The sequence below is a fragment of the Rhinoraja longicauda genome, chromosome 11 (genome assembly GCF_053455715.1).
Source record: "Rhinoraja longicauda isolate Sanriku21f chromosome 11, sRhiLon1.1, whole genome shotgun sequence".
In the NCBI taxonomy this organism is placed as follows: domain Eukaryota; kingdom Metazoa; phylum Chordata; class Chondrichthyes; order Rajiformes; family Arhynchobatidae; genus Rhinoraja; species Rhinoraja longicauda.
The window spans coordinates 11,593,030-11,618,094 of record NC_135963.1 but is presented as its reverse complement, the minus strand read 5'-3'; the positions used below and the strand labels follow the sequence as shown (position 1 = coordinate 11,618,094).

Here is a 25,065-nt window from a genome sequence, read left to right as displayed (position 1 = left end):
CACGGTCAGTAAGGACATGAAGGGCCCTTTCCATGATGTGCAACTCTATCATTCGCGGGCAAGGAACTCTGACCGTGTCAACAATGCCACCTTCCACTTACAAAGGGGCTTCACCGTAGCGCAGCGGTAATGGTGCTGCTTTACAATGCCCCAGAGACCTAGGTTCGATCCTGTCTGTATGGAGTTGGTACTGAGCACTGAGATGAGGAAAAACTTTTTCACCTGGAGAGTTGTGGATCTGTGGGATTCTCTGCCACAGAAGGCAGCGGAGGCCAATTCGCTGATTTAGCTCTTAGGGCCAAAGGAATCAAGGGATACGGGGGGAATAAAAACAAGAACGTGGTCCTGATTTTGGATGATCAGCCATGATCATATTGAATTGTAGTGCTAGCTCAAAAGGCCGAATAGCCTACTCCTGCAACTGTTTTCTATGTTTCTGTTTCTATGTTTCTCTGTTCTCCCCGTGACCGCGTGGGTTTTCATCGGGTGCTCTGGTTTCCTCCCACACTCCAAAGACGTGCAGGTTTGTAGGTCAATTGGCTTCAGTAAAGATTATAAATAGTCTCTACTGTGTAGGATAGTGCTAGTGTACAGAGATTGCTTGGCGGGTTAGAGCCCGTGGTCAGCGGAGTAGACGAGGCAGGAGCCCTTGCGGGTTGGAGCCCGTGGTCAAGGGAGTAGCTGAGGCCGGAGCCCCTGCGGGTCAGAGCCCGCGGCTGGTGGGGTCTGCATGGCCGGAGCCCCTGCGGGTCAGGGGAGTCGGCGTGGCCGGAGCCCCTGTGGGTCAGATCCCGTGGCTGGGGCCTGTGTCGGTGCCATGGTGGCGTCCGGAAAGGACAGCGATTGTGGAGAGGTCGGTGCGGCGGCCGACGATGGACCGACGAGGATGGGCGCGTGGAAGTGAGGACGCCTCTGCCGAGGGAAGAAACGAAGGAGGGGCTGGCGTGGGGGGGGGGGGGGGGGGGACCGCTGTGAGGGAAGGGGGAGAACAAAGGGGGACCTGGTGTGGAGACTGTGCATACTTTGTAACTGTGTCAGCGCCCCTGTGTGGTGACTATTTGTATACCGTGGGTATGCAAGCAATTTCACTGTGACCCGTCACATGTGGGAATAAAGTATTCATTCATTCATTCATTCATTCATTCATTCATTGAGATACAACAGATATTCATTCATCCATCCATCCACTGAATGTCCTTACCTACTGCAAAAAAGCAGAGTCCTATAATGTACTCCTTGCTCATTATGATGCCACTGATGATGAGTTGGAAGAAGTCACTCTCGTTGACCATGTGGATAAGGGCCATGAGGAAGTGGGAGTAGCAGGCCGGGCTCCGTGGGACACAGCGATTGAAGAGAGGGAGCGGCTTGCTGGAATAACAAACAATCTCCGTATAAATAAACTCCAGAACCGGCGTGGGGAATTGATCAAACCTGCAATTATACGTCATTGTGACTTCAAGACAGTGCAACAACACCGTGGATGAAGTACAAAGAGTAGACGCTGTTGTGAGACTGCAGCGGTGGAGAAGAGAAATGAAACCATATGTTTCGTATGTTTGTGGGCGGCACGGTGGCACAGCGGTAGAGCTGCTGCCCTACAGCGCCAGAGACCCGGGTTCGATCCCGACTACGGGCGCTTGTCCGTACGGAGTTTGTACGTTCTCCTCGTGACCTACGTGGGTTTTCTCTGGGATCCTCCCACTCTCCATAGACGTACAGGTTGGTAGGTTAATTGGCTTGGTATAATCGTATATTGTCCCTAGCGTGTGTTGGATAGTGCAAGTGTGCGGGGATCGCTGGTTAGCAGAGACTCTCTGGGCCGAAGGGCCTGTTTCCGCGCTGCACCTTAAACTAGACTAAAAAGATCAATGACCTTTTACCTTCATTGACATGCTTCTGATTCAAATGTCTCTCCATCTTCTCCTTGAATATATTCACTAACTCCACCACCACAACTCAAAGGGCCCAAGAATACACTACCCTCTTCGAGAAGGAATTCCTCTCCATCTGAAAATGGTCAACCCGTTATTTTGAAAGAATGGCTCCTAATTCTAAATATCCCCACACCCTCTTCGCATCCACCCTGTCAATCCCCCCTTAGAATCTTGTTTGCTCCAACAGAATCACCTATTATTCCTGTAAACTCCAATGAGTTCAAGTCCAAGCCTCTCAGGCACTCATCAAACATCAACCTCTTCCTCCCAGGAATCACAAGATCATAAGTGATAGGAGCAGAATTAGGCCATTCGGCCCATCAAGTCTACTCCGCCATTCAATCATGGCTGATCTATCTCTCCCTCCTAACCCCATTCTCCTGCCTTCTCCCCATAACCCCTGACACCCATTCTAATCAAGAATCTATCTATCTCTGCCTTAAATATATCCACTGACTTATATCTACAGCCTTCTGCGGCAAAGAATTCCACAGATTCACCACCGTCTGACTAAAGAAATTCCTCCTCACCTCCTTCCTAAAAGAACATCCTTTAATTCTGAGGCCGTGACCTCTAGTCCTAGACTCTCCCTCTAGGGGAAACATCCTCTCCACATCCACTCTATCCAAGCCTTTTACTATTCTGCATGTTTCAATGAGGTTCCCCCCTCATTCTTCCAAACTCCAGCGAGTACAGGCCCAGTGCAGTCAAACGTTCCTCGTATGTTAACCTGCTCGTTCCTGGGATCATTCTTGTAAGCCTCCTCTGGACCCTCTCCCTGCATCATATGAGTCTCCTGAGCATTGCCTCCAATGCAATATTGACCCTTCCTTAAATATGGAGACCAAATTCTCTGTGGTTCTCCATAAAGTTGCGCCTCTTGCATATGGACTCAGTGGGCTGTTTCTGCACATTCTGTATTTAATCAGGGATTGTACTTATACATGGCAACAATCTTACCGGTCGTACTGTACGCAATTTTTGTTTTGTCACTGTACGTTGGTACACCTAATAATAACAAGAACCATTGAACCATGGATAATTAATAGAAGCAAACACAACAGCAAAAGGAGACCTCTCATCCACTCCCACAACGGGACACAACCCTTCATTACAGCTGTTTCCAATGGAGCATGGCAGCTTTAATAAGAGGACAAAAGATAGACACAGAGTGCTGTGACACAGGCAGAATCTCCGGGGAGACGGAATGGGTGACGTTTCGGGTTGAGACTCTTCTTCAGACCGACTAATCCCTGTTGAGTATGCCAATGCTTTCAAAGAGCAATTTGGTTTTCTAACTTTGATCTGTCCGGGAAGAATGTGGCGACTAAAGAGTAAATGAACCCGAATAGGAAATAGGAAGAAGTGAACCATCTCACCTTGGAGGGACAGGTAACGTGGGGCAGAGGCGTGCTGCTTTCAAAGGGTCCGTGTAGTCGGAAATGTTTAAGTTGTACAGGCACAAGTAGGAGCCTAAAACAGCAAGCAAAACAGCAAATTAAAATCACACCCACATTCAAAAAGGCGACACCAGAACTCAGTTTAAGGAGAAGCTGATACATTTTGCATTGATAGCGTAGCAGACGTCTAGGTCTCTGTAAATTGGTCCAAACGTGTCAGATAGAACTAGTATACGGACTCAATGGGACGAAGAGCCTGTTTCCATACTGTATCTCTAAACAATAGGCAATAGACAATAGGTGCAGGAGGAGGCCATTCGGCCCTTCGAGCCAGCACCGCCAGTCAATGTGATCATGGCTGATCATTCTCAATCAGTACCCTGTTCCTGCCTTCTCCCCATACCCACTGACTCCGCTATCCTTAAGAGCTCTATCTAGCTCTCTCTTGAATGCATTCTGAGCATTGGCCTCCACTGCCTTCTGAGGCAGAGAATTCCACAGATTTACAACTCTCTGACTGAAAAAGTTTCTCCTCATCTCAGTTCTAAATGGCCTACCCCTTATTCTTAAACTGTGGCCCCTGGTTCTGGACTCCCCCAACATTGGGAACATGTTTCCTGCCTCTAACGTGTCATATCATATCATATCATATATCTACAGCCGGAAACAGGCCTTTTCGGCCCTCCAAGTCCGTGCCGCCCAGTGATCCCCGTACATTAACACTATCCTACACCCACTAGGGACAATTTTTACATTTACCCAGCCAATTAACCTACATACCTGTACGTCTTTGGAGTGTGGGAGGAAACCGAAGATCTCGGAGAAAACCCACGCAGGTCACGGGGAGAACGTACATACTTCTTACAGTGCAGCACCCGTAGTCAGGATCGAACCTGTGTCTCCGGCGCTGCATTCGCTGTAAAGCAGCAACTCTACCGCTGCGCTACCGTGCCGCCAACCTCTTAATAATCGTATACGTTTCGATAAGATCTCCTCTCATCCTTCTAAATTCCAGTGTATACAAGTCTAGTTGATCCAGTCTTTCAACATACGACAGTCCCGCCATTCCGGGAATTAACCTAGTAAACCTACGCTGCACGCTCTCAATAGCAAGAATATCCTGCCTCAAATTTGGAGACCAAAACTGCACACAGTACTCCAGGTGCGGTCTCACTAGGGCCCTGTACAACTGCAGAAGGATCTCTTTGCTCCTATACTCAACTCCTCTTGTTATGAAGGCCAACATTCCATTGGCTTTCCTCACTGCCTGCTGTACCTGCATGCTTCCTTTCAGTAACTGATGCACTAGGACACCCAGATCTCGTTGTACATCCTCTTTTCCTAACTTGACACCATTCAGATAATACTCTGCCTTCCTATTCTTACCACCAAAGTGGATAACCTCACACTTATCCACATTAAACTGCATCTGGCATGCCTCCGCCCACTCACACAACCTGTCCAAGTCACCCTGCAACCTCATAGCATCTTCCTCACAGTTCACACTGCCACCCAGCTTTGTATCATCTGCAAATTTGCTAATGGTACTTTTAATCCCTTGTACACCACAAGCTAGTGGTAAATTTATTTTCCCTTTCGTCACCAAGCCAGGTGAGCAGTCAAGTACCCAAACAATGAGGCAAGAACCTGGTGAACCTAGAACTGGACTGCACACTAAACAGTGGACACATCGTGTGATGGAGAAAACAAAGCAATCCCACTGAACCCCCATGCTCAGGCTGCCGAGGCCCACGCCATCTCCCGGTTGCCAAGCACTTTAACGCCCCCTCCCATTCCCACCCTGAACTGTATGAATATTGATTTCTCTAACTTCAAGTAATCCCCAGAATTCCCCCTCTCTCCACCCAAGTCACACCAGCTTTTCGTTCTCACCTAGCAAACAGCTAACAAAGGCTGGTTTCCTTTATCGTGGTTACTTTTTTGCATATCCTTCGTTCATTTGTTCTATATCTCGCCACATCATCGTCTATATCACTCGTTACCCTTTCCCGTGACTTTCAGTCTGAAGAAGGGCCTCAACCCGAAACATCACCCATTCCTTCTCTCCAATGATGCTGCCTGTCTCGCTGAGTGTCTATCTCCAGCATGTGTGTCTATCTTCGGTTTAAACCAGCATCTTCAGTTCCTTCCCCCACACTGACCTTTCTGTCCTGGGCCTCCACTGCTGTCAGAGTGAGGCCCCATGGAAATTGGAGGAACAGCACTTCATATTTCGCTTGGGCAGCTTACAACCCAGCGGCATGAATCTTGATTTCTCTAATTTCAAGTAATCCTTGCATCCCCTCTCCGTCCTTCCCTCTCCATAGTTGTCTTGCTAGTTCCACCGTTCACATCCCGTCGTCCTCACCTCTTCACTGGCCAACAATAGACCATTGTGGGCTCCACCTTTCCCGAGTCATCGGTGCTGGCTCTGATTTGTTCTCTACCTTTTCATATATCTAGTTTGCCTCTCCCCTGACTCTCATTCTGAAGAAGGGTCTCGACCCAAAACGCCACCTGTTCCTTTTCTCCAGAGATGCTGCGTGACCCGCTGAGTTACTCCAGTATTTTGTGTCTACCCACCACCCAGGGATCAGGGCAAGGCTCTACAATCCTGCCGTAAATCGTGAAGGATAATTACGCGGCTAACCAGAGGAAAGACAATCCTGGACCAACCCATCCTTAGTAGCAACAATGGATCATCCTCTAACGCTGCTCTTTAAATTATGGGAGCAACCGCCCAATGGGATGACGAGATTATCTTCAACAGAAAGATGACGACCAGATCTAGGAGACCATTTATGATGGGCAATAAATAACCTTGCCAGAGATAAATGAATTTGAAAGAACATATTGTGAACGCTATATTTCAGAAAGCGCGAATATGGAACTGGACACAATTAGCCGAGAAGAAAAGCATAATGAATTTAAGGGGAATGGAATTAAGTACACAAATTTTAAAAAAGGACAAAACAATAAAGTGGCTGGGATGAACTAAATAGATTAGCTGCCTGATGAGGAACACAAACCTCACCGACTTGTCAGCATCAGCCAGTTAGAACCTGTGTCTTTTCCCCTCACCATAAACCTGATACAATTCTGAGTAGGCGCACATACCATTGTACTGAGCAAAATGTTTTATCTCTTGCAGTCCATTCAGTTCCTCTTGGGGACAACTGGATACACAAATCGACAGCGAATTTATTTTATGCTCCGTGAAGTCCATATTGCAGGTGTTCAGGAAGAAGACGTGTCTATTTGGGAATTTCAAAACAGCATTAAGGTTTTAGTTTATTTAGACCCCCGGAGGGCCTGTTTCCAAGCCTCAAATGTAGTTTCGTTTAGAGACACAGCATGGAAACAGGCTCTTGGGGCCCCTGAGTCCACGCTGACCATTGTTCACCAGTTCACACTCGTTATCCCACCACACACTACGGGCAATTTACACAAGAGGCCAATTAACCTACAAACCCGCACGTCTTTGGGATGTGGGTGGAAACTGGAGCACCCAGAGATAACCCAGGCAGTCCCAGGGAGAATGCGTAAAGTCCAAGCAGACAGGACATAAGCTCAGGTATTTATTCACAAAATGCTGGAGTAAGCATGTTAGTAGAGTGCTATATTTAAGTAGAGTGCTACATGTTAGTAGAGTGCTATATTTAAGAGGGAGTTAGATGTGGCCCTTGTGGCTAAAGGGATCAGGGGGTATGGAGAGAAGGCAGGTACGGGATACTGAGTTGGATGATCAGCCATGATCATATTGAATGGCGGTGCAGGCTCGAAGGGCCGAATGGCCTCCTGCACCTATTTTCTATGTTTCTATGTAACTCAGCAGGTCAGGCAGCATCTCAGGAGAGAAGGGATGGGTGTCGTTTCGGGTCGAGACCCTTCTTCAGACTGATGTCAGGGGGGCGGGACAAAGGAAGGATATAGGTGGAGACAGGAAGATAGAGGGCGATCTGGGAAGGAGGAGGGGAAGAGAGGGACAGAGGAACTATCTAAAGTTGGAGAAGTCGATGTTCATACCGCTGGGCTGCAAGCTGCCCAGGCGAAATATGAGCTCAGGATCAAACCAGGGTCTCTGGCGCTGTGCGTCAGCAGCTCTACCGCCATGCCACTCTGCCACCCTTGTGTAAAAGTTCCAATCTGGATCCAGATGAGACCCATAGTTGTCAGCAAGTCAGCTCGTTAGTAGAGTGTTAATTGACCATGGATAGAGCTCTTAAGGATAGCGGAGTGAGGGGGTATGGGGAGAAGGCAGGAACGGGGTACTGATTGAGAGTGATCAGCCATGATCGCATTGAATGGCGGTGTTGGCTCGAAGGGCTGAATGGCCTACTCCTGCACCTATTGTCTATTGTCTATTGACCAGGGCAATTGGGATTCGCTAGACCCAAACCAACCAATCGTGTCAATAATGGTGTTTTCTGCCACCTACCCATGTTCTCCTTCGAGCACTGCTCAGGTCTCTGCATAAGCTTCGTGAGTTTTAATCAGCATGGTGTCTAAAGGTCAGGATATCAGTGGCCCGGTTCAGGAAAACAGTCCATTGATCACGAGGCCCAGATCAGATCACTGGCCCAAGGACAAGGCAAATCAGACCATGAGAACCAAGGACTTCCCTGCTTCAGTAGCCACTGCCAGCAGAGTCATAGAAAGGGCGTTTTGGTTAGTGAAAGGCCACCAACACTACACATTACCTCCGTCTCCCTCTCTGCAGATCTGACGGACCCGTTGAAAAATTTCCGGCATTTCCACATTTGTTTTAGCATTCAGTGCAGGAAGGAACTGCAGATGCTTGTTTAAACCAAAGATAGACACAAAATGCTGGAGTAACCCAGCGGGTCAGGCAGCATCTCTGGAGAGATCCCCTCTCCGTCCTTCCCTCTCCATAGTCGTCTTGCTAGTTTCACCGTTCACATCCCTTCGTCCTCACCTCTTCACTAGCCAACAATAGACCATTGTGGGTTCCACCTTTCCCGAGTCATCGGTGCTGGCTCTGATTTGTTCTCTACCTTTTCAAACCTCTAGTTTGCCTCTCCCCTGACTCTCATTCTGAAGAAGGGTCTCGACCCAAAACCTCACCTATTCCTTTTCTCCAGAGACGCTGCCCGGCCCGCTGAGTTCCTCCAGCATTTTGTGCCTATGTTTAATATTCTGTATTCAGACGCAGAAGTAACACTTGGTGCATCTCAAGGAATTCAACATTTTGTTATCTCCAATATTTCACAGGGTCAGCCAGCATAGGAACAGGCCCTTCGGCCCACTGAGACCACGCTGGCCATCAATCACCCATTTGCACTAATCCCATTTCATTCTTCCTGCAGATTCAATAATTCCCAGCAGATTCCAGCATGAACACTCCAGACACAATTTACAATGGTCAGTTAACCCACCAATGTGCCTGTCTTCAGGATGTGGGAGGTAAAGCGGAGAGCCTTGGGTGAAGCCCATGTGGTCACCCAGGAAACAGACACAAAGTGCTGGAGTAACTCAACGGGCCGGGTAGCATCTCTGGAGAAAAAGGATGGGTGACGTTTCGGGACAGGCCTCGTCTTCTTACCCAGGAGAATGGGCAAAACCTACACAGACAGCACCAGAAGTCAGGACTGAACTGGGTTGGTGAAGCTATGAGGTAGCAGCTCTCCTAACCTCACCACAGTGGTGTACGTTAGTCAAGTCTCTATCTTAGCAGATCTCAAAACAGTACAGAGGGATGCCGCATTGATGGAGCTGTATAGTTTGGGGCACTTGATGTAAATTCTTGACTTTCCTTATCCATCGTTTATACATGATGTTAAGCAGTGATATACACAGTTATACATGATGTTAAGCACAGTGATATACACAGTTATACATGATGTTAAGCACAGTGATATACACAGTTATACATGATGTTAAGCACAGTGATATACACAGTTATACATGATGTTAAGCACAGTGATATACACAGTTATACATGATGTTAAGCACAGTGATATACACAGTTATACATAATAATAATAATAATGCATTTTATTTATATAGCGCTTTTCATATACTCAAAGACGCTTTACAGAGATTTTGAGAACATAGGGAAATTAATAAATAGATAAATAAGTAAATAAATAAATGAACAGAGAAAGGAGACAGAAGGTGAGGTGACCTTCAGTGGTTGAAGGCAGTACTGAACAGGTGAGACTTCAGTGATGTTTTGAATGTGGTGAGTGTGGAGGAGTCTCTAACGGTTTGGGGTAGTGAGTTCCATAGGGTGGGAGCAGCGATGGAGAAAGCCCTGTCCCCCCAGGATCTGAGTTTGGTCCGGATGTGGGGGGATAGGAGATTTGCAGCGGCAGAGCGGAGGGTGCAGGTGGGAGTGTGCCTGTGGAGGAGGTCGGTCAGGTAGGATGGGGCCAGGTTATGGAGGGCTTTGTATGTTACGAGGAGGATTTTGTACTGGATTCTCTGGGGGATGGGGAGCCAGTGGAGTTTATAAAGGACGGGGGTGATATGGTCACGGATCGAGGTGTGTGTGAGACGGGCAGCGGAGTTTTGAATGTATTGAAGTTTATTGATGATTTTTGAGGGTGCGCCATAGAGGAGGCTGTTGCAGTAGTCCAGACGGGAGGTGATGAAGGCGTGGATGAGGGTTTCTGCAGCTGTGGAGGAGAGGGATGGACGGAGACGGGCAATGTTTTTGAGGTGGAAGAAGGCTGTCTTTGTGATGTGTTTGATGTGTTTACATGATGTTAAGCACAGTGCCCCAGCCGTAGAGTTGCTGCCTTACAGCTCCCGAGACCTGGGTTCGAACATGACTAACATGACTTAAGGGGTTGGAGAGGCTAGATGCGGGAAGATTGTTCCCGATGTTGGGGGAGTCCAGAACCAGGGGTCACAGCTTAAGGATAAGGGGGAAGTCTTTTAGGACCGAGATGAGAAAACATTTCTTCACACAGAGTGGTGAGTCTGTGGAATTCTCTGCCACAGAAGGTAGTTGAGGCCAGTTCATTGGCTATATTTAAGAGGGAGTTAGATTTGGCCCTTTTTGCTAAAGGGATCAGGGGGTATGGAGAGAAGGCAGGTACAGGTTACTGAGCTGGATGATCAGCCATGATCATATTGAATGGCGGTGCAGGCTCGAAGGGCCGAATGGCCTACTCCTGCACCTAGTTTCTATGTTTCTAGGTGCTGTCTGTACGGAGTTTGTAGGCTCTCCCTGTGACCACGTGGGCTTTCCGCGGGTGCTCTGGTTTCCTCCCACACTCCAAAGACGTGCAGGTTTGTAGGTCAATTGGCTTTGGTTCCGGCACAGACCTACTTGCACTTTATTGTTTTAAAACTGTTCTAATTTGTTTCATTGGGTTGTTTAAATTAATACTGACTAGCTAATTAATTTATTGCATCGTATGGGAGGCGCATTCCCAATCTCGTTGTACCCCTGTACAATGACAATAAAGATATATTGTATTGTATTGTATTGTATTGTAAATTGTCCCTCGCGTGTAGGATGGTGCTAGTGTACGTGGTTATCAATGGTCGGTGCGGGACCCCGTGGGCCTGTTTCCACGCTGTGTCTCTAAAATAAAACCTAAGCTGAAAGAATAACTTAGTGATCCGCGCTAAAATGTTGCGTTTGTATACATAACTGCATCCTGTGCGTGCTGAATGCTGGTTAAATGGTACCCACTTTCTGCTGGTCATATCTTGTCCGGACAACGAGGCCCCTTTAATCGGAGAGTTTTTCCTTCCACAAATGTTTCCGTAGCTGTCATAGCCAAAGATCAGCCTTTCTGCAGCACCGACGGTCACGGCGTAGCCCGCAACAAACACCTGGGTGGGGAAACAACACAACCAGTCCGTCGTCAGTGAAGAGGCAAAGCAGGAACCAGACGGCTCAGTGTTCCCTATCAGAAATACGTTACAAACTGCATACTCTACACGCCAGAGTCCAATACAAATACAGCACAATCCTCAGTGTGTAGGAAGGAACTGCAGATGCTGGTACCCACCGAAGATTGTCACAAAATGCTGGAGCAACTCAGCGAGACACAAAATGCTGGAGTATCCGAGCAGGACATAAAATGCTGGAGTAACCGAGCAGGACATAAAATGCTGGAGTAACCCACCAGAGTGGGGCACATTTTAAAATCAATCCGATGAACCACACTTGCTGTTTTTAAATGAAAGCAGAACAATCTACATTACGATGATTATTTATTCACAAAGTGCTGGAGTAACTCAGCGGGTCGGGCAGCATCTCGGGAGAGAAGGAATGGGTGACGTTTCGGGTCGAGACCCTTCTTCAGACTGATGTCAGGGGGGGCGGGACAAAGGAAGGATATAGGTGGAGACAGGAAGATAGAGGAACTATCTAAATAGTTCCCCTGTCCCTCTCTTCCCCTCCTCCTTCCCAGATCTCCCTCTATCTTCCTGTCTCCACCTATATCCTTCCTTTGTCCCGCACCCCTGACATCAGTCTGAAGAAGGGTCTCGACCCGAAACGACACCCATTCCTTCTCTCCTGAGATGCTGCCTAACCTGCTGAGTTACTCCAGCACTTTGTGAATAAATACCTTCGATTTGTACCAGCATCTGCAGTTATTTTCTCATTCTACATTACGATGATATTTTTAAAATAAAAACTGAACGCTTGGATTATTTCTTTTTAACTCATCGTTTTAATATATTGGTGCTTTTGCAGAAGAAAGCGTACAGATTTCTGCAGGGAAGTCCTGACAAAGGGAAGTTTTTATTTGGTCCTAGCTGATGGCATTTTTGAGATTAAAATCTCAAAGTGATGCAAGCAAAGAATAAAGGCCTAAGGCGATTTTTTAGGCGACTATCATAGTCGTAGCAGGTCGCCAAAAATAATGGCGATTGGACAATGTCTACGACGAGCTACAAAAACCTACCACCTAGTCAACGTCAAGCTACGGACAACCGGCGACCCAATCGTCGCGACTTAGGACGCCCACCTATGACAACCTACGACCACGCAGGCGACAACCTACGGCAACCGAAGTCAACCTACGTCTACCCACGACAAGCTACGACCCTGTCGGCGACAACTGAAGACAATTCACCTCATTTTGGCCTCCGGTTTTGACGCCGGTACCTGTCGCCGGTTGACGTAAATAGTCGCCAATGGAATTCACCGAAGTCAGCACCGGCCACAACCTATGTCACCTGGCGACAACCTACGACAGCACCCATGTCAGGAGACGTCAAGCTACGATCATTGGCGTCAAACCAACAGCGGCCGGAAATTTTTAAACATTTCAAAATCGAGAGCGGACCAGAAAAACGCTATGCCCCTTTGGAGACTATACAGGCGACACCCTGGCGACCGTGTGGGGACAGCCTAATCGCCTGTAGTCACCTAAAAAATCGCCTAAGTGGGACAGGGGCTTAATGCTCCTGAATAATTGCCTCTTTAAAAAAAAGATAAATGCTGATTTAATGATAAAGCACAATGAGAGACAGTGGGGGTAGTTGGTTAATGTTTGGTTGCTTCAATGAACAAGCAGCACGGCAGATCTCATATCGGTCTTTCGTATTCACTACATCCACTAGATTGAAGTTTCATAATGCTGAATATCAATAGACAATAGACAATAGGTGCAGGAGGAGGCCATTCGGCCCTTCGAGCCAGCACCGCCATTCAATGTGATCATGGCTGATCATTGCCAATCAGTACCCCGTTCCTGCCTTCGCCCCACACCCCCTGACTCCGCTATCCTTAAGAGCTCTATCTAGCTCTCTCTTGAATGCATTCAGAGAACTGGCCTCCACTGCCTTCTGAGGCAGAGAATTCCACAGATTTACAACTCTCTGTCTGAAAAAGTTTTTCCTCGTCCCCGTTCTAAATGGCCTACCCCTTATTCTTAAAATCATATCAATGTAAAAAAAATGATCAGACATTTGAACGAAGAATGAAACAGGTTGGATATATTGAGAACCTTTTACACGCTCATGACAATACAAACAGCTTTGCAGTCTATGAGTTGAATGTATATAAAGACAGCAGCCAATAATTCCAGAGGCATGGTGGTGCAGCAGCAGAGTTGCTACCTCACAGCACCAGGGACAAAATGACGGAGTAACTCAGTGGACAGCAATAGATGGCAAATAAATTTGGACAAAACAACCCAGGAAATTCTGCTCTGATAAAGTGTTTGATCATCACCACAGTCAGTTCTTTATCCAGTTGCTGGATCTGATATACATTTCTGGTAAACATAGAAACATGGAAACATAGAAAATAGGTGCAGGAGTAGGCCATTCGGCCCTTCGAGCCTGCACCGTCATTCAATATGATCATGGCTGATCATCCAGCTCAGTAGCCTGTACCTGCCTTCTCTCCATACCCCCTGATCCCTTTAGCAAAAAGGGCCACATCTAACTCCCTCTTAAATATAGCCAATGAACTGGCCTCAACTACCTTCTGTGGCAGAGAATTCCACAGACTCACCACTCTCTGTGTGAAGAAATGTTTTCTCATCTCGGTCCTAAAAGAATTCCCCCTTATCCTTAAGCTATGACCCCTGGTTCTGGACTCCCCCAACATCGGGAACAACCTTCCTGCATCTAGCCTCTCCAACCCCTTAAGAATTTTATATGTTTCTATAAGATCCCCCCTCAGTCTTCTAAATTTGAGCGAGTACAAGCCCAGTCTATCCAGTCTTTCCTCATATGCAAGTCCCGCCATCCCAGGGATTAATCTGGTGAACCTTCTCTGTACTCCCTCTTTCCTCAGGTTAGGAGACCAAAACTGCACACAATACTCCAGGTGCGGTCTCACCAAGGCCCTGTACAACTGCAGCAGAACCTCCCTGCTCCTAAACTCAAATCCCCTTGCTATGAATGCCAACATACCATTCGCTTTCTTCACTGCCTGCTGCACCTGCATGCTTGCTTTCAATGACTGGTGCACCATGACACCCAGGTCACGTTGCATCTCCCCTTCTCCCAATCGGTCACCATTCAGGTAATACTCTGCTTTCCTGTTCTTGCCGCCAAAGTGGATAACCTCACATTTATCCACATTATATTGCATCTGCCATGCATTTGCCCACTCGCCTAATCTATCCAAGTCACGCTGCAGCCTCCTAGCATCCTCCTCGCAGCAAACACTGCCACCCAGCTTCGTGTCATCCGCAAACTTAGAGATGTTGCATTCAATTCCCTCGTCCAAATCATTAATATACACTGTAAATAACTGGGGTCCCAGCACTGAGCCTTGCGGTACCCCACTAGTCACTACCTGCCATTCCGAAAAGGACCCGTTTATTCCTACTCTTTGCTTCCTGTCCGCCAACCAATTTTCTATCCACCTCAAAACTGAACCCTCAATACCGTGTGCTTTAAGTTTGTACACCAATCTCCTATGTGGGACCTTGTCGAAGGCCTTCTGAAAGTCCAGATATAACACATCGACTGGTTCTCCCTTATCCACTCTACTAGTTACATCCTCGAAAAATTCTATAAGATTCGTCAGACATGATTTGCCTTTGGTAAATCCATGCTGACTTTGTCCGATGATTTCACCACTTTCCAAATGTGATGCTATCACATCTTTAATAACTGACTCTAGCATTTTCCCCACTACCGATGTTAGGCTAACTGGTCTATAATTCCCCGTTTTCTCTCTCCCTCCCTTTTTAAAAAGTGGGGTTACATTAGCTACCCTCCAGTCCTCAGGAACTACTCCAGAATCTAAAGAGTTTTGAAAAATTATCACTAATGCATCCACTATTTCTGAGGCTACTTCCTTAAGCACTCTGGGATGCAGCCTATCTGGCCCTGGGGATTTATCTGCCTTTAATCCATTTAATTTACCTAACACCACTTCCCGACTAACCTGGATTTCCCTCAGTTCCTCCATCTCATTAGACCACCGGTCCCCCGCTATTTCCGGCAGACGGTTTATGTCTTCCTTAGTGAAGACAGAACCAAAGTATTTGTTCAATTGGTCTGCCATCTCCTTGTTCCCTATGACCAATTCACCTGTTTCCGACTGCAAGGGACCTACATTTGCCTTAACTAATCTTTTTCTCTTGACATATCTATAAAAGCTTTTGCAATCTGTTTTTATGTTCCTTGCCAGTTTTCCCTCATAATCTATTTTCTCTTTCCTAATTAAGCCCTTTGTCCTCCTCTGCTGGACTCTGAATTTCTCCCAGTCCTCTGGTATGCTACTTTTCCTGGCTAATCTGTATGCTTCATCTTTTGTTTTAATACTATCCTTGATTTCCCTTGTTAGCCACGGATGCACTACCTTTCCTGGTTTGTTCTTTTGCCAAACTGGGATGAACACTTGTTGTAGTTCATCCATGTGACCTTTAAATGCCTTCCATTGCATGTCCACCGTCAACCCTTTCAGCATCAATCGCCAGTCTATCTTGGACAATTCACGCCTCATACCCTCAGTTACCTTTCTTTAAGTTCAGAACACTTGTTTCTGTATCGACTTTGTCACTCTCCATCCTAATGAAGAACTCTACCATATTATGATCACTCTTGCCCAAGGGGCCTCGCACAACAAGACTGCTAACTAACCCTTCCTCATTACTCAATACCCAGTCTAGAATGGCCTGTTCTCTCGTTGGTTCCTCGACATGTTGGTTTAGAAAACCATCTCTCAAACATTCCAAGGAATCCTCTTCCTCAGCACCCCTGCCAGTTTGGTTCACCCAATCTATATGTAGATTGAAGTCACCCATTATAACTGCTGCACCTTTAGTGCACGCATTTCTAATTTCCTGCTTGATGCCATCCCCAACCTCACTACTGCTGTTAGGTGGCCTGTACACAACTCCCACTAGCGTTTTCTGCCCCTTAGTGTTTCGTAGCTCTACCCATATCGATTCCACTTCCTCCAAGCTAATGTCCTTCCTTTCCACTGCTTTAATCTCCTCTCTAACCAGTAACGCTACCCCACCTCCTTTTCCTTTCTGTCTATCCCGGCTGAATATAGAATATCCCTGGATGTTGAGCTCCCAGCCTTGGTCACCCTGGAGCCATGTCTCCGTAATCCCAACTATATCATAATCATTAATAACTATCTCCACATTTAATTCATCCACCTTATTACGTATACTCCTTGCATTGAGACACAAAGCCTTCAGGCTTGTTTTTACAACTCTCTTACCCCTTATACAATTATGTTGAAAAGTGGCCCTTTTTGATTTTTTGCCCTAGATTTGTCTGCCTACCACTTTTACTTTCCACCTTGCTACCTGTTGCTTCTACCCTCATTTTACACCCCTCTGTCTCTCTGCTCCTGCTCCCATCCCCCTGCCACATTAGTTTAAATCCTCCCCGACAGCACTAGCAAACACTCCCCCTAGGACATTGGTTCCATTCCAGCTCAGGTGCAGACCGTCCTGTTTGTACTGGTCCCACCTCTCCCAGAACTGGTTCCAATGTCCTAAAAATTTGAATCCCTGCTTTTCTCTGCGTTTGTGTGTGTGTGTGCGTGTGTGTGCGTGTGTGTGTGTGTGTCTGTGTTTGTGTGTGTGTGCGTGTCTGTGTGTGTAACATAACATAACATAACATAACAACACTTTATTATCACTCGGCTTTTTACACCGAACGAAATTTCAGTGTGTGTGTCTGTGTGTGTGTGTGTGCGTGTCTGTGTGTGTCTGTGTGTGTGTGCGTGTGTCTGTGCGTGTGCGTGTGCGTGTGTGTGTGTGTGTGTGTGTGTGTGTGTGTGCGCGTGAACGTTACGAGGCCTCTCCTTGCAGTTGACCATGGGTGCAAGTGCAAGAATGTAAATATATGCTGGAAATTTACTTTGGCCATGAAGCATAATCATATTACGAAGGTGAAGAATGTTGCCACTGTTTGAGGAGGCTCGTGATCCATTGCTTTCAGGAAACCAGTAGCACAATCCCTAACTTTTCAAGCAGCACTCCTGAAATACTGGATTCTGGGGCACGCCTTATCCTCTGTAACCACCACCGTGGAATGGAATGGAATACTTCACTGTCACCTGTGACAAGGCACAGTGAACTTCTTTGCTTGCATACCTCAGGATTACAAATAGCAGCCACCTACCGCGCTGACAAAGTTACAACTCCTCCTTTGTTCTCCAACCCCCTCCCTCTCCCTCTCCGGTCGCCGTTGTTCTCCACCCTCCCTATCGTCCATTGCCCCCCCCCCCCTCCTCATTGTTCATCCCCCCCCTAATGGCACTCCCCCCACGCCGGGTCCTGCAGTGTTCTCCCTCCCCCCTCCCCTTTGTAATGCAAGCCAATGTAAACATGACCCACTGACCACGAGCAGCTTGATTCAACAGCCCCGAAGGCTTAGTGGACGGTGGGACTGGGAGAGAGCTGGAGACATCGGACGCAAGGAGCGGGGGCTTGATTAGTACGGGCGTCAAGGGTTGTGGGGAGAAGGCAGGGGAATGAGGTTTGGAGGGAGAGATGGATCAGCCATGATTGAATGGCAGAGTAGACTGGCCTAAGTCTGTTCCTACCACTTATGATCTTATGAACACAGACACAAGAGACTGCAAATGGTGCAAAAGGGTTATCAGTCTGAAGAAGGGTCTCAACTCAAAATGAAGTTTGTCTATTTCCTTCCACAGATTCCGCCAAGTTCCTCCTACAGTTTCCAGAGATAAGGAATGGCAGATGCTGGTTTACACAAAAGGACAGAAAGTTCCGGAGTAACATTGGGTCAGGCAATATCTCTGGAGATTACCACAGACAGCTGTGGAGGGCATTGGGTATTTTTCAGGTGGAGATTGATGGATTCTTGATTAATGAGGGTATCAAGGGTTACGGGGAGAAGGCAGGAGAATGGAGTTGAGAGGGAAGGATAGATCAGTCATGATTGAATGGCGGAGTAGATTCGATGGGCCGAATAGCCTGCTTCTGCTCCTGTCAACTTATGAAAATGGATAGGTGACATTTTGGATCTGAAGAAGGGTCCCAACCTGAAACGTCACCTATCCATGTTCTCAAGAGATGCTGTCCGACCTGCTGAGTTACACCAGCACTTTGTGTCCTCCTACATTTTCTAATTAGCTCACCATAAATATATTTTGTGGTGAATATGCCATGTTATTATTGGAACATAAAAAAGGAACAAACATTCAGATAGGTCATTACACAGATCACACATTCATAAGTGACGGGAGCAGAATTAGGCCATTCGGCCCATCAAGTCTACTCCGCCATTCAATCATGGCTGATCTATCTTTCCCTCAACCCCACTCTCCTGCATTTTCCCCATTAACACCTGACACCCGTCCTAATCATGAATCTATCTATCTCTGCCTTTTATAATATCCATTGACTACAGCCTCCCGTAGCAATGAATCCCACAGATTCACCACCCTCTGACTAAAGAAATTCCTCCTCCTCCCCTCTCCAAAGGTACGTCCTTTTATTCGGAGGCTATGGTCTCTGGTCCTAGACTCACCAACTAGTGGAAACATCCTCCCCACATCCACTCTATCCAAGCCTTTCACTGTTCAGAGCCCAGCAGTGAAGTGCCAACCTCCGGCACCTTCCTTCCCCCCGTGATCACACCTTGACGCCTACCCAGGTTACACCTGCCGCTGCCTCAGTCAATCCATTCATTTCAAGGGAGAGAGGAGAAGCGTTGAGCAAGAGGCACGTGTTTCAGAGAACGCACATTTATTTACAAGCTGCAACTTGTTATGCAGTTTTAAAGCGCGCCCTGGTATTTTTACGTCTTTGTGAATGCCCTAGAGATCTTCACAAGCATTCCAACTTTAGCAACGCTGGACGTCAGGAAGCCTGAGGCTGTGGTCTGGCTTACCACAGAAACACAATTAGTAGATCCTGCCCGATATGTGACTTGGCTCCAAACCGATGACCACAATGGATAAGCCCCAATCAAGACCGGAACCAACGTTAACAGCTCAGAGAGATGAAGAGAGTTTTTTTAAATGGAGTTTTTTATAATCTGGAATGCATCACCATAAAGGCGTGTGGAAGCAGGTTCAGTAGCAACTTTCAATCGGGGAAGATTGGTCTTGGAGTCAAAAGAGTTGTACAGCACGGAGGCCCATCTTTCCCAGGCTGGCTTAGTTGGTGTACAGGGATAGTCCTATTTATCTGCATTCGATCCATATTCCTTCCTATAGATATATCTGACCAAATATATGATAATTGTATCCACTTCTATAACTTCCGCCGGCAGTTCGTTCCAGACACGGACTACCCTCCGAAACTTTCCACCCTTTAATCTTTCCCCTCTCACCTTAAGCCTGTGCCCTCTAGCTTTAGAATCATCTACCCGGGGACAACAAAATGCCATCATTCATTCCCATCATGATCTCGTGCAACTTAAATAACTTCACCTTTCAGCCTCCTATGTTCCAAAGAAATAAAGTCGCAGCCTACCCTACCTCTCCCTATAAGCCGAGCCAGCAAGCCCGGGTAACACCCTGGTGAATATCTTCCACACCCTTTCCTACTTAATGACATCCTTCCCATAACTGTGTGACCAGGAATGCACACAGCACTTCAATGCAATAGATTTTTAGATTTAGAGATACAGCGCAGAAACAGGCCCTTCGGCCCCACCGAGTCCGCGCCGCCCAGCGAACCCCGCACATTAACACTATCCTACACCCACTAGGGACAATTTCTACATTTACCCAGTCAATTAACCTACATGCCTGTACGTCTTTGGAGTGTGGGAGGAAACCGAAGATCTCGGAGAAAACCCACGCAAGTCACGGGGAGAACGTACAAACTCCGTACAGACGGCGCCCGTAGTCAGGATCGAACCCGAGTCTCCGGCGCTGCATTCGCTGTAAGGCAGCGTAGGTTCACTAGGTTAATTCCCGGAGTGGCGGGACTGTCGTATGTTGAAAGGCTGGAGCAATTAGGCTTGTATACACTGGAATTTAGAAGGATGAGGGGGGATCTTATTGAAACATATAAGATAATTAGGGGATTGGACACATTAGAGGCAGGAAACATGTTCCCAATGTTGGGGGAGTCCAGAACAAGAGGCCACAGTTTAAGAATAAGGGGTAGGCCATTTAGAACAGAGATGAGGAAGAACTTTTTCAGTCAGAGAGTGGTGAAGGTGTGGAATTCTCTGCCTCAGAAGGCAGTGGAGGCCAGTTCGTTGGATGATTTCAAGAGAGAGCTGGATAGAGCTCTTAAGGATAGCGGAGTGAGGGGGTATGGGGAGAAGGCAGGAACGGGGTACTGATTGAGAGTGATCAGCCATGATCGCATTGAATGGCGGTGCTGGCTCGAAGGGCTGAATGGCCTACTCCTGCACCTATTGTCTATTGTCTATTGTCTATAACTCTACCGCTGCGCCACCGTGCCGCCAATAGAATTGGACAGATTCACGAGGCTATGAGCGAAAAAGGATGCGGAGCTCAAATGAGCTAGCACTGGGAAGATGGGCCAAATGTCCCCCGATTTGCAGTGCATTTCCATGAAGAAAGTAAAGGGCAGGAGGAACAGGAGTTGGAGCTGCAGGTTGAGGCACAGATCAGGGCGCAGCAATGAGATGAAGGCAAAATAGTCACCACTAACCTTTCATTCTTCAAATAACTTGCATTCCGAGAGAGCGAGAGAGAGAGAGAGAGAGAGAGAGAGAGAGAGAGAGAGAGAGAGAGAGAGAGAGAGAGAGAGCGAGAGAGGTGACCGCCTACAAACTTCCAGCCTCACGAGTCTTTTTCATTGAATCTTACAAGCTTTTTCACAACCGTTTGTCAGACTATTTTTTAGTGCACTTGCCCACACAACACTTTGGGGTACAAGAGAAAGGACCTGCATTCCTGTTCTGTCTTCATCTACTTGGACAGTCCACGGTGCACACCTATTTAACTCCACTCTCGTTCTCCACTCTACCACCTTGTCTGGGTCTTTTCGCTGCGGTAGCTTCAAAAGGAATCGTGTCTTACTTTCAAACGCAGCCACGAGAATAGATAAGACATTAGGCATACTTGTAAAGCACATTCCTTTAGAGCATATTGACAAGACATGGCAAGATCTTAAATGCATCAGCAGTCCTCAATGGGAAACATTGTCAGGTGTTGTGCTAAAGGGCCATTCTGGACTTGGGCTGCTTCTGAAAGACTGGAGCCACTTTGCTTGCACACATGGAATTTAGAAGGACGAGAGGGGATCTTACTGAAACATATAAGATTATTAAGGGATTGGACTCGCTAGAGGCAGGAAACATGTTCCCGATGTTGGGGGAGTCCAGAACCTGGGGCCACAGTTTAAGAATAAGGGGTAGGCCATTTAGAACGGAGATGAGGAAAAACTTTTTCGCTCAGAGAGTTGTGAAGCTGTGGAACTCTCTACCTAAGAAGGCAGTGAAGGCCAATTCCCTGGATACTTTCAAGAGAGAGTTAGATAGAGCTCGTAATGATAGTGGAGTCAAAGGATATGGGGAGAAGGCAGGAACAGGATACTGATTGTGGATGATCAGCCATGATCACGGTGAATGGCGGTGCTGGCTCGGTGGGCCGAATGGCCTCCTCCTGCACCTATTGTCTATTGTCTATTGCTTGGAGTTGAAGTGATGAACTATCAGTGAGGAGAACAACAGGTAGTATTGAGGTTGTGGGGGAGTAGAGGGTCTGCTAGTGATTTCATAGTCAGAGAGACAGAGTCAGAGTTGGCTGCCAGTGGCTCGCGGAGTTCCACAAGGGTCGATACTCTTCACAGTGTATGTTAATGATTTGGATGAGGGGATTGAAGGCTTTGTGCCTAAGTTTGCGGATGATACGAAAATAGGTGGAGGGGCAGGTAGTGTAGAGAAAGCAGGGGCTCTGCAGAAGGACTTGGACGGGTTGGGAGAGTGGGCAGAGAAGTGGCAGATGGAATATAGTGTAGCAAGGTGTGGAGTCATGCATTTTTTGGTAGTAAGAATAAAGGCGTAGACTATTTTCTAAATGGGGAGAGAATCCAGAAATCGGAGGTGTAAACGGTCTTGGGAGTGCTGGTGCAGGATTCCCAAAATGTAATTCTGCAAATCGAATCGGTAGAAAAGAAAGCTAACTCAATGCTAGCATTTATTTCGCGAGGGCTTGTATACAATAACAGGGATATAATGCGGAGGCTCTATAAGGCGCTGGTCAGGCCGCATTTGGAACATTGTGAGCAATTTTGGGCACCATCAATGAGGAAGGATGTACTAGCTCTGGAGAGGGTCCAGAGGAGGTTTACAAGAATGATCCCAGGAATGAGTAGGTTAGCATATGATGAGCGTTTGACAGCACTGGGCCTGTACTCGCTGGAGTTTAATAGAATGAGGGGGGGACCTCATTGGAACGCTGTTCCTGGTGTGGAGTCCTGTATATCGGCGAGACCAAGCGCAGGCTCGACGATAGTTTCGCTGAACACCTCCGCTCGGTCGGCCTAAGACAACCTGATCTCTCGGTTACTCAACACTTTAACTCCCCCTCCCACTCCCACACTGACCTTTCTGTCCTGGGCCTCCTCCATTGTCAAGAGTGAGGCCCAGCGCAAATTGGAGGAACAGCACCTGATATTTCATTTGGGCAGCTTACACCCCAGCGATATGAACATTGACTTCTCTAACTTCAAGTAACCCTTGCTTTCCCCCTTCCCAGTTCTAATAATAATAATATATTCTTTTATTCGTCCCACACCGGGGAAATTTACAGTGTTCCAGCAGCAAAGTGGATAGCAAGAGAGCAAGAGATCACTATGGCCGATTAGGAAAAGGGGAGATGCAACGAGACCTGGGTGTCATGGTACACCAGTCATTGAAAGTAGGCATGCAGGTGCAGCAGGCAGTGCAGAAAGCGAATGGTATGTTGGCATTCATAGCGAGGGGATTTGAGTATAGGAGCAGGGAGTTCTGCTGCAGTTGTACAGGGCATTGGTGAGACCACACCTGGAGTATTGCGTACAGTTTTGGTCTCCTAATCTGAGGAAAGACGTTCTTGCCATAGAGGGAGTACAGAGAAGGTTCACCAGATTGATTCCTGGGATGGCAGGACTTTCATATGAAGAAAGACTGGATAGACGGCTTGTACTTGCTGGAATTTAGAAGATTGTGGGGGGATCTTATAGAAACTTACAAAATTCTTAAGGGGTTGGACAGGCTAGATGCAGGAAGATTGTTCCCGATGTTGGGGAAGTCCAGAACAAGGGGTCACAGTATAAGGATAAGGGGAAGTCTTTTAGGACCGAGATGAGAATTATTTTTTTCACACAGAGTGGTGAATCTGTGGAATTCTCTGCCACAGAAGGTAGTTGAGGCCAGTTCATTGGCTATATTTAAGAGGGAGTTAGATGTGGCCCTTGTGGCTAAAGGGATCAGGGGGTATGGAGAGAAGGCAGGTACGGGATACTGAGTTGGATGATCAGCCATGATCATATTGAATGGCGGTGCAGGCTCGAAGGGCCGAATGGCCTACTCCTGCACCTAGTTTCTATGTTTCTATAAATTGTCATCAGTTTTCTGTGTGTTCATAGCTGTTATTGTTGACTCGTCTGCTCGTCTGCTCGTCTGCTCGTCTGCTCGTCTGCTCGTCTGCTCGTCTCCGACCAGTCTTACTGTCCCCGACTACATTTTATCTCTGTTTGCTTTGTTGTTACCTTTCCCCAGCTAACAATGATCTTTTCTACATTTGCGTTGATCTCCATTCCCTTTGTCACGCTTTCACACCGTATACTTCCTTATCTATGTATCTCCCTCTCCCCTGACAGCAGTCTGAAGAAGGGTCTCGACCCGAAACGTCACCCATTCCTTCTCTCCAGAGACGCTGCCTGACCCGCTGAGTTACTCCAGCATTTTGTGTCTATCTTCGGTTTAAACCAGCATCTGCAATTCCTTCCTCCACATGTTAGGAACATCACTGGTTCCAAGTAACAGTTTTGTTGTTAAGAAAAATCTCGTGCTGCCTTTAGCAATGATCACAGTATTCTAAAAATATTAGTAAACATTAGCCCCCAACAGGAGGCAATTCAAGGGAAGATTTGTTCAGCTTTGTAAGACCTTTAGCGCCATTGTTGTCTGTCCCCAGCACATTCCCAGAACCACTGGACATTGAAGAAAAATGTTAGTGAAAGAAAATGTTACAGATTATATGTAGCGATCTCAGTGAAGGCATTCTTGCCCAGAGAACACACAGATAACAAACTTGGTATCTCTGAATGGCATTGAAAAGGAAAATCCCCCATTACCAAATTATTTAATCAGTTATTTACTTACGGTTAATGAAATGAACACTTCCATCAGGTGTAACATGGCTTAAAATGGTTGTTTGCAAAATTCCCATTTCACAATTTTTTATGTGCAGTTCTCCCAATCCAACACTTATAATTCTCTAACCTAATTTCTGGGAAAATGATTGTTAACAATGCTGAATGTAAAACGATTGAGTTTTAATGAAGGCCAGCTGCCCCCCTTCAACCGGAAGTGCCGGCACCTCCCTAGCTGATGACTTGAACTCCTTCTACGCACGATTTGAGACGGGCAACATTACACCTAGCTCGCCGTCTAAAAACAACACCGCCAGCGTGCTGGCTAGCGAGGCTGGAGGGGGATCCACCGCTGGGGATGTGCACGCATTCTCGGTGTCCGAGCACGACGTGAGGAGGGCTCTGACGCGTGTGAACACGAGGAAAGCTGGAGGCCCAGATGGTATATCTGGGCGTTTACTAAACTCTTGTGCTACTCAGCTTGCTCCAGTGCTCACCACGATATTCAACCTCTCCTTGGCCAAGTCCGTGGTCCCTGCATGCTTCAAAAGATCC

General features: G+C 47.2%; 1 protein-coding gene across 1 annotated transcript in view; it reads right to left on the bottom strand.

Moving 5' to 3' along the window:
• LOC144598296 (choline transporter-like protein 3) overlaps window positions 1–25,065 on the bottom strand; it is a 95,240-nt gene that overhangs the window by 57,222 nt on the left and 12,953 nt on the right. The window contains exons 3-6 of the mRNA XM_078408270.1: window positions 11,004–11,146; window positions 6,455–6,591; window positions 3,317–3,410; window positions 1,202–1,371 (exon numbers count right to left, since the gene is read on the bottom strand). Of these exons, the coding sequence (XP_078264396.1) occupies window positions 1,202–1,371; window positions 3,317–3,410; window positions 6,455–6,591; window positions 11,004–11,146 (544 nt within the window). The remainder of the gene's footprint in view (window positions 1–1,201; window positions 1,372–3,316; window positions 3,411–6,454; window positions 6,592–11,003; window positions 11,147–25,065) is intronic.